Source organism: Rhagoletis zephyria, unplaced genomic scaffold (genome assembly GCF_001687245.7).
Source record: "Rhagoletis zephyria isolate East Lansing unplaced genomic scaffold, Rhagoletis_zephyria_1.1 Rzeph_scaffold_16119, whole genome shotgun sequence".
NCBI lineage: Eukaryota > Metazoa > Arthropoda > Insecta > Diptera > Tephritidae > Rhagoletis > Rhagoletis zephyria.
In genome coordinates, this window is record NW_016173184.1 from 1 (window position 1) to 10063 (window position 10063).

At 36.2% G+C, this 10063-nt stretch overlaps 1 protein-coding gene across 1 annotated transcript; it reads right to left on the reverse strand.

The window, feature by feature from the left end:
* Positions 1-4625: 4625 nt before the first annotated feature.
* On the reverse strand, positions 4626-8510 carry LOC108379301 (juvenile hormone esterase-like). Its single transcript, XM_017635647.1, has 5 exons — positions 8123-8510; positions 7939-8064; positions 6855-7878; positions 4940-5069; positions 4626-4874 (listed from the first exon to the last, which is right to left on the reverse strand). Exons 1-5 carry the CDS (start codon positions 8363-8365, stop codon positions 4736-4738), a joined length of 1662 nt encoding a protein of 553 aa, XP_017491136.1. The 5' UTR covers positions 8366-8510; the 3' UTR covers positions 4626-4735.
* Positions 8511-10063: the final 1553 nt, after the last annotated feature.

Sequence of the window (10063 nt, forward strand, 5' to 3'; positions counted from 1 at the left end):
GTATACATTTGTCTATATCTATCTCGATTCGTTTTGCCTGTTACAAACAACCGTTATGTGAACAAAGTTATAATACCCTTGTGCACAAGTGCGCTCGGGTATAAAAAAATGAAAATCCCTTTGCGCATTGCACATTGCATAAATTTATGGCAAGAGCTGAAAAGCAAAAACGGCAACGCTACGAGTAGTAGTATGTATGTATGTCTGTCCGGTAGCGCACGACAGTGCCATTGCCAATGCCCTTAGCAGTTGGCAATGGTTGCGGTTGTGATTGCGGTTGCAGTTGATGCCTGCGAGTATGTATACCGCACAATTCGCCAGCCAGTAGTGAGATATGTTTTGCTGCTGTCAGATGCAGCCAAAAGTGGAACAACCAACACTGCCCCTTTTGCTCTTGCTCCTCTTCGTAGGAATATCCATAAAAATAGTGTAAGGTGCAAGAGCAGAGATGAGCTTGCGAAATTTACGCACTGCACGTACGACGTGGAAATCGAGAGCTTCCTATGTATGTGTGTACATTAGGGTCGTCAAAACTAAGTAAAGTCGGAATTTTAATGCTATCACCCTCCAGGATTGTTCTATATCGAAAGAATATACCCCAATTAATTTTTTTTTTTTAATCAAAAAATATTTACATGGGAAAAAAAATTTTCGTAGAAATGGTATACAATTTTTGAAAATCAATATTTTTCAATCGGAAAACTCTGATTCACTTCAGGACTCTCCCAATAACAATACACAATTGTTTATTTAACCATTTTTTATTACTAAATTTTTTTATTTACCCCCCTTTGCATTTTCTGGGATTTTCTGGGGGTTTTTTGCGGACCTATAAAATATAGTTACTATGAAAAAATTGTTAAATAATTAATTGCGTATTATTACTGGGAATAGTCTGCAGAGAAATAGGGTTTTCGGATCGAAAAATATTGATTTTCAAGAATTCTATACCATTTCTACGAAAAATGGTTTTTCCCTCATATAAAATACATAGAAAATTTTGAGCGCTTTGAGCGACTTCTAACTATTTTTTGATTTCAAAATAAAATAGTAGGAGTATATTTTCTGCGGTATTGAACAATCCTAGGGGGTGACAACATACAAATTCCGTCTGTACTTTTTCACATGCATTTTTGGATCAGCCTAGTGTAAATGCTTTTATGTCTGCCTTTATGTACCTGAGTTCAGCGGAAATACAGATGTTGTTTACAGATGCAATGACATTTTTGTTGTCGCTTCAGAGAAGGTGAGGTATGGAGGTTAGCCAAAAAAAAAAAATTAAAACAATTAGTAAAACAGTGAATAAATAAAACAGAGCAACCACAAAACAAACAAAGTCCATACCAAAAGGTATGTATGTATGTATATGTATGCAAACATACACTTGCATCCATTTATGTGGCACCTTATTGCACATACATATACATATGTATGTATGTACATACATGTGCCACTATAAAAAACGCTCAACTCGACTCAACTTGATTCGCCTTAGCGCATACTTAAGGCTAGTCTTACGTTGCGTCAGGAGGCACACAAGTTCAACAACGAGTTCAAGGTGAACATGTGATTGTGTCTGTCCAATGGCACANCTGCTCTCAGCTGTAGTTTGTATAGACTTTTTTTTCACCATTTCCATTTTATTTTCGCCTGTGTTCTGGGTCATTATCCGCTTCCTTGGCTTTGTGTTGCGCACTTTGTTGCTTGCGGAAATTTTAGATTATACGAGTAAGTTTTTATCTACCTAAGTATGTACATATACATACATACATACATACATATGTTTATCCTTTGCTTATGGCAAGCTGTCTTCTTTCTCTGCACAATTTTGACGTTTCTTGTGTTTAAGATGTTGGTAAATGTTAACATATTATGTCATGACATCGATACGTTTCATCAATCTGCAGAAGGAACATTGATCTAGTATTGTTTACAGTATTTGCCTATATAAGAAAATATTTTTTCAATACCCACAATCCCTGCTTCGCAAGCGAAAACTCTGGTTTAGACAAAGCCAAGGTAATAAACCGTTTCGATGATCAAAATAAAAGTCTTCAAGACGTCCTATTGAAACCTAGGCGGTAAAATATTTCATCTTGTCTAAAAAAGTCCGTGTTAATTTCTTTTTTAAAATTTGTATTGTCCTTTGTCGTCATGATTGGAGCTACAGTAATGGACCGATAATCTGGAAACGGAAGTAAGTTACACTACACACTCAGCACAAAATAACTTTGACCTCATTTTATGGCGAAAAATAATTTTAAATCCCAATAAGAAAGATATCCTTGACTAAATAAAAAATATTGAGACTACTATTTGTCATAAAGGCAGAATACATACGTATGTATTAGCGTGGTCCTTAAAATATTAACTTCTTGGGGCACACCTTTATTTTGTTCCATGTACAAAATAAATATATGCACGTAAGTTTCAAAATTAAAAAAAAATTGGGGATCGCTAACTACCAGGATTTGAAAAAATTTAATTTTTTATCGCAAAAATTCGAAAAAATTTTACTTTAAGGAGCTTTAACTGAGCTTTTTTATGAATTTATATGATTAAATATATTTCAATAATATGTAGACTTTATGAAATTTCTAGTAAATTTTTTTTGGAATTTTCGCGATTTATTTATTTATTTTTTTTTATCTTTTCGAACCCTGGTAGCGACCCTAAAGTTTTATTTTAGTTTTGAACTTTTTGTTTGTGCATTTTTTTTTACATTTAAGGACCACCCTAATATGTATACATAGATAGGACGATTTCTATGCCAAGGTGCGCAAGGAAGGGATTTTTGATGCCATTGTCGGAAACAGTGTGACCAGATGATCGCAAAAAGCGAAGTGTTTTTAAGAAAGGTTAGAAAAAGTTATACGTTATGAAAATTTGAGTTATAGAAAAGAAAAGAAAATATTCATTCCTTAAAGTTCCGTAAAACCGATTTTCCGTCAATAACTTTTTAAATCATTCTCATCAAAACACACATATGCGCAAAAAAGTTTAGTTTAGTAAAAGAAAAATGTAACAATTTTAATATTTTCTACATCAGAGTACACAAGTAGTACGTCAACAAATCGAATTGTAAAAAAAAAACGGTTTAAGGCAAGATTCTTTATTTTAAGAAAGTATTTTCTCGAAGAAACGAACCTTTGCAGTGTTCTTGTAATATTTTAATGAGAAATAGTAGTTTAAGAAATATAAAAGCTTTTTAATAAGCTTCGGTACTTATTTTTACAGTTCCGGTCCGAATTTTATTATGAATATTTTAGGTAAAAAAAGGTCAGAAAAAAGCCACGAAGTCAGATCTAAATTCCTAAGGCTCTGGCATAAAATTAAGTGGTAAATCTAGCCTCAAAAAGACTAACCTGGTCACACTGGTCGGAAAATTCAGGCTCTACAACCAAAGACCCGAAGACGGACTGAGGTAGCTCGGCACTATTTCGCAACCAAATACTGACTCGGATCACTATGTATATGGTTGGAGCAAATATACGCACATGCCTCTGTGCAGCAAAAAATGTGCGCCCAGCACAGTGTCGTCAGATTTTTTTTTATTCAAACAAGCTGCAAGTTCCCAAAAAACCATAAATTTCAAAAAAAAAAACGAAGGGCTTTTTGGAAAACTAAAGTTTTTAAACATATTATTGACCTAAGTTTTCTCAAAAGAGCCATTACATAAAAGTTTTTAGGTGTATTAATTAAAATCTAAATGCTTGCAAAAACTATAACTTGTTATTTAAACAGCTATAAGCTGTAATTACAGTTAAAATTGTGAATATTGCATCACTGCTCCAGCAATGCAAGAAAAGCTGAACTTCGAAAAGCTGTAGTAACAGAAGACGGCAAATTTATTCGCCGCTCTGGATACTGCAGCAGGTTAAACTCCTAGCTGGGCAAGATAAACTCAGATGTGCCCAACGTATATATGTCCAGCACGCGAAGAGTCAACCCATGACTCGACACGCCTCTTCGCATGCCCATTAAACACCACTCCACTAACGCCCCTTTCCCACTGGTCCAAGGGCCGCTAGCTGCCTTCACTTAGCATTTCCAATGGGCGTTAGTAGAGAAACGATTGGCGTGCTTTATTGGGCTCAGCCAAAATCGCTTAGGCGTTTACAGCGTCAAACAAAAAGAAGAAAAATTACTTGCAAAAAGTACTCTAAAAAGTAGTTAACCTAAATAAATTGTATAAATGCTTGCAAATTCAGTGATTAATTTATATTTATTCTCAATGGAAAAACGCCTAATAAAGCTTTGTTAATTTCATGCCACTCATTTAGCTTTCATTTCATTTCATTTCTAACTTGCTTTAATTGCAACCTAAGCCGTTTGAAATCCCCAAAGTATTTTTGGTTAATTAATCACCTCAAGAATTTATATATATTTGCTCCCACTATGCGCTGAATTCAATTAAGCTGCTCAAAATAAAATGAAGCTTATGACGCATACGTTTCTGGAACGCTGCTGAGTTTTAAATCAATCAGCCGGGCTGATAATAATATTTTACTCGTCTGCTTGCCATCTGGATTCATGTCATTGACTGTTTGCGTAATCGCGTTGAAAACTTACATACACTTAGGAGTGCGATCTGATTAGCCAGCAAAATAAAAAATACATTCAAGGAAAATAAAATTTATGCATACTATTTTATTTTAAAAGTTGAACGAGCAGTCGTAAAAAGTAACTTCAGCATTTTTATTTATTTTTTCTTCTTATATTTAATTGTTTGTAATCATTCTACATACAAAAACAGACGCTTCCACATATCATAGGTATCATTGGCAAGAAAAGTTCCCGGCTGGAACTCCAAAGTTCTGTAAATTTTAGTATACCCGGTAGGATATGTCGGCAGTTGTCCAATAAGTAGAGAGCTGTTAATAGAAAAAAGTCAGATTAATTTTTTAAAGTGTTTGCGAACACAAATTCTTAGACTAACCCCTTTTTCACAAAATCATATATAAATTTTGTGTACTGTCGTATCATTGCTGCATTTGACACGGAATGTTTAAAGGAACTGGCGGGCATTTCGAATAAATACATCAGATCATCCATGTGTTCAACGCGTGCTGAAAGGAAGCATGAAAAATGTATGGAAATTTAAAATGAGACGAAAGTAGTTGGGAGGCGGTGGAAAATATAGTTCAAATAACTAAACAAAATAAAATATACATTAGGGTGGTTCAAAAAAAATACATACACGAGAAAATAAAATATTTGGAATTTTACTGAAATTTTAGTTGTGAAAATTTCTGAATAAAAATACTTTTATTTAATCAAAAACTAACTGTTTTAACTAGTTAAAATTCTACGAAAAAATTCAATTTCTTCATTTAAAATATATGGCAAATTTCGAAGCTCTGGCTTCCTTATTTTCGAAATGCTTCAATTCGGAAAGGTGGTAAAAAATATGTGAACCACCCTAATTTACGTACATTTAAAAATACCCTTAAAAGAAAAAAAACTCTAATTTATTATTGCAAGGCAATTTCGTTTTTTTTTTGTTGACGAACGTAGGGGTCGCCTTTTGGCATTTTTCGATGACACCTACATTCGGTAATAATTTTTTTTTTTAATAGTTCTACTGGAATAATCGAAACACTTCCTTAGCAAAAGTTTAATGATTTTAGGTCAGCTTTGATTCATTGACATTAGGGTGCTACGTTATGGAGATAAAAACTGAGGTCTGTCGGATAAGTACTAGAACGGCGTACTTGAGGTGAATGAACTTTGGAACAAAACAGGTGTTTCCTATTGCCAAGAACACCGATAAATCATACTTTAGGTCCCGACTGTAAATGCCGAAAATATGACGAAAAATGTAAAAAGGCCAGCCCTAATATAAAAGACAAAAGTGGGGTTTTCTGTCCGCAAATCAACCGGTCTGGGGTTTTTATGAGGTTGTCACAGTGGTCAACGAAATATTTTCGACAATTTGGATGGACTCTTCTCTACACTTGCCACTGTTTGGGATATACTTAAAAATGGTACTTTCCTTGGAGTTAACTTGAAGTAAGCCAGAATGAGAGTCTAATTTCTCTTGTACGAATGCGTGGGCATCTGTCAGCTCTGAAGCTTCAGACGAAATGCTAACGGAGTGAGAAATTACCAAGCTACCCGACTCTAGAGTCTAGAGCTAATCCAGACGCCAGCCATGTAGTCAATGCACCGGGCAAAGGTCCTGCAGTTTTGGATCTCTAGTGGGGATTGAAGATAGAGGTCGTTTGTCCTCAGACATTGTTTATTTAACTAAATCTCCTTTAACGCGCACAATGGCTCCGTCAGAGGAAGCTGCATATGGCCCACTGGCTGCGTTGACCGCGAGATAGACATCCAACGTGCAGATTCGATCATGTAGTGATGACTGCTCAGCATCATCTGTCTCATATGACGATTTTTTTTTAGGAATGGAACTTAGTTCTTTTGCACGAGTAAACGGAAAAAGGGCTCCCTCTAGTTCTGATCCCACTGTAAGACTAGTTCGAGCTAGATGCCGACCGGTATCCAGGGTTCGGATACTAACGATCACTCAACCCCTGGCAAAGCATTCATCTGCGTACGCTGTTCTACTGTGAAATGAGAGTGATTTGTGGAGACAATCCACTGAGCAGTGAAAAAAACAAGGTGCGAGAAATCCCTAAAGCTGCACAGCTTCAACGCGAGTTTTATTTTCCCTGCACCATCTATAGCCGGACTAGCGACCGTCTGTAATCATTCAACCCAGCATGGCCAATATAAACGCACTTCTGGCAATGCTTGCGGGCGGAAGACGCACCCAAAGAAGTGCAGACCGTTCATAGACTACTCGACCGAGCGCCGAAATTAATTTAAATCAAATAACTTTAATTACTCACCTGGTTTCACATTATAGTCCAGATTACTAAACTCTCCTCTGAATTCAAAGCTGTAGGGAAAAACTTTTGTATGTGGAGCGGCTAACTCCGCCAAACGTTGAGCACCGAAGCGTATAATTGCATCTGAAAAGAAGTCGCACAGCCGTGCTATGTCGCTCGATTCCAATCCACTAAAACGAGGCAAGTAATAATCTCTAAGTGTCACGCTAGCTTCACTCAAATTGCCTTTGTGACCTGCATACATAAATATTTCAGGTGCCAACTGTTCAAACTCTTCATAAAACCGATGCCTTAATCGTTCATTTCTTACGATATCCACAGCAGATTGACAAAATTCACCATTCGTAAAACCCAACAAAATAGGCACCTTAGCAAACGCGCCGCGTTGCAAACTCTCCATAGGCGTTTCCGTGAGAAAACGTGCTTGACCAAAATCATTTTCAATCACAGGCAGATAAATATAAATGGGATTATCCTTGCCGAATGTGAAGAGGCGTCGTAGTGTGGCAGCAATTTCATTACCGCTAAATTTCTGCAAACAATTTAAAATCTCTGCTTCCCCCTCCACTACCTCGCTGCAATTCAGCGCGCGCGCTTGTTTACGCATTAGTTCCAATTGTGCTCGCTGCGGCAGTGGCGTTTGTGGTGGCAATGAGCCACTCATTATGATCGCTTTGTGGAAAAGACCCTGCGACATGGGCGATACCAGATGCAAGCTGACACTCAATGCACCAGCGCTGTAACCCATTAGTGTGACGTCTTTGGGGTTGCCTCCAAAGTGCTGTATGTACTTTGCTACCCAACGTAGCGCGTGTACTTGGTCTTTAAAGCCGGCATTACCGGGTATTTCGCGTGTGCCAAGCTGAAGGAAGCCGAGTGTGCCGAGACGGTAGTTGAATGTTACAACAACCATGGGTTTGGAAAGCAGATAAGTGGGGCTAATTAAGGTACTCAGCGACGATCCGATATAAAGCCCACCCGGATGAATGAAGAGGAGAACTGGCAAGGAGGCGGTTGCAATGGTCTGCAAGTAGGCTATCGTTTAAGTGGGCGGTTGCCAAGGTAAAGTAGATTCAAAACTTACACTTGGCGTATAAATATTCAGCGTGAGGCAATTCTCTGATGCGTTTGTGGCGTAGATAGAGGGACAGTCGTGTCCATCCTGACGTGCATTTATCAATGATGGTAGCTCATCAAGTGGTTGCGGATCCTGCGAATGAGTAAGATTTACCTCTTTGGCTCCGATTTTATTTATATATGTACATTACCTTAAATCTCAATTCTCCAATTGGCGGCTTCACGTAAGGTATGCCACGAAACGCAAAGTATTCATCACCAGTCCAGCTCTTATTTCTTACGCCTTCCACTGTAATTTTTCCCTGCTCGTCGACAAATTGAATTTTAATAGCCCCATCTACTGCTGGTGCTGTTGAGCTTGCGCCTGCTTGGCTATTAATTGACGCAAAGCAATAAAATAAATTCAAGAATATTAGAACTTTTATTGCAATCATATCGATAGTATGCCGAAGTGCGTATAAATAAAAGCAGTGAGGGAGAGAGTGAGAAATAAAATGCACGCTGTGAACAGTTGTTGACGTTGACAGCGTTGACAATAAACTGAGTTTTATGTTCTCGAATTTAGTGGCAAACTGATAATGACCGCATTGGTTTGAGCCGATAAGAGTGCGTTCTCAAACAGGGTGTTTGATAGGAACATGCAAGTTTTATTTGGTTTACTCTATAGGAGTTTTTGTACTGATTTCTGTTAGTCCTACTAATATTATTAATGTGAGGTTTCAACCAAGATAAATATAAAGGTAATTTTGTGAAGTTGTTGCCGCCTGTTTCAAAGCTAAAATAAATTGATTAATAAGCTAACTAAAATAGTACAATAATGTGGGCGTCAAACGAGAGGGGTTTGAAAAGGGTTTATTTTTAAAATAGCTGTAATGAGGGTTGCCACGTGTTTGAAATTTTTAAATCACATAACATAAGAAGTTAAATTAAATATTTTATCGAGGGTTGCCACCTTTTAGAAATTCTAAATTAATTATTATTATAAGTGCGATTAAATATTTTAAAATAGCTATAAACCAAAAATAGGTTTAAGTAGGCGGTAATTCTCAAATATTTTTAAGAACGTTGCCACCTGCTTAAAAAGTTAAAATAAATTTAATTTATAAGTTAAGTTGGTGTGAATCGAACGGGTTTTGAGGTTTAATTTTTTAATTTATATTCAGAAGATGCTTGCCACCTGTTTAGAAGGAGAAAATCAATTTAAAAAGGAAATTTAATTAAATATGCTATGTACATTAGAGCGGGTAAATTTATTCGGGAGATTTTGCGGCTATGCGCGTATAGTACATATGGATTCTACGTGTAGTTCTTAGCAAACTTTCCGAAGAAACCATGGGTCAAAAACCAATTCGAAGTTTGCCGAATTGCGAAAGTAGGTTTCATTTCATAAGTGTTGTAGTGTTCTAAAGAAGTCCTTAAATTGTCTATAAAAAAATTCTATAAGCGATTTTTCGGTTGAGGAATCTCTTTCTTTAAACTTGCACCAGAGGGCGGAACAGTGAATATTTTCTTCGAAACAAATTTTCGCAATTTGACAAACTCAGAATTATATGTAGAAGCCTCCTATGCTATACGCGCACAGTCAAAAAGATTGACACCCCTAATGTATATATGTATGTTGATATGGGTATTAAACTTCAGAGGTTTAAAATGCTCTATTTCTCAAATATTGTTTAAGGGAGTTGCCATCTGTTAAATAATTAAAAATCAATTTAATTGACAAGTTAAGTAATATCTTTGTCTACACCAACAGCGGTGTCAATCAAAAAAACTTAAGGCAAGCTTATTTTCCAAACTATTTTTGAAAAGTGCTGCCACCTTTTAAAACTTTGAAGACAATTTAGTTGACAAGCTAAGTCAAGTATTTTATAGAAACTTCAAAAAAGAGACGTTTAAGAGAGCTTTGCTTCAAAAATATTTTTATCGAAAGTTGCCACCAGTTTAGAATTTATAAATCAATTTATATTACAATTTAAATTAATTATTTTAATATGGTTATCAAACGAGAGATGTTTAAGAAAGCTTTATTAAGAATATTGTTTTTACTAGGGTTGCCACCTACACTAAAAGTTTAAATCAATCTTATTTATAAGTTATCTTAAACAGCTCAATACACCAGTTTCATTAAATAA

Bases quoted from the DNA above. Each gene is read 5' to 3' on its own strand.
- LOC108379301 (XM_017635647.1), bottom strand. From the start codon at position 8,365: ATGATTGCAATAAAAGTTCTAATATTCTTGAATTTATTTTATTGCTTT. The intron at 7,879-7,938 runs GTAAGTTTTGAA...GCCTACTTGCAG, and splicing joins TGAATATTTATACGCCAAGT to ACCATTGCAACCGCCTCCTT. The intron at 5,070-6,854 runs GTGAGTAATTAA...GCTTCCTTTCAG, and splicing joins GGACTATAATGTGAAACCAG to CACGCGTTGAACACATGGAT.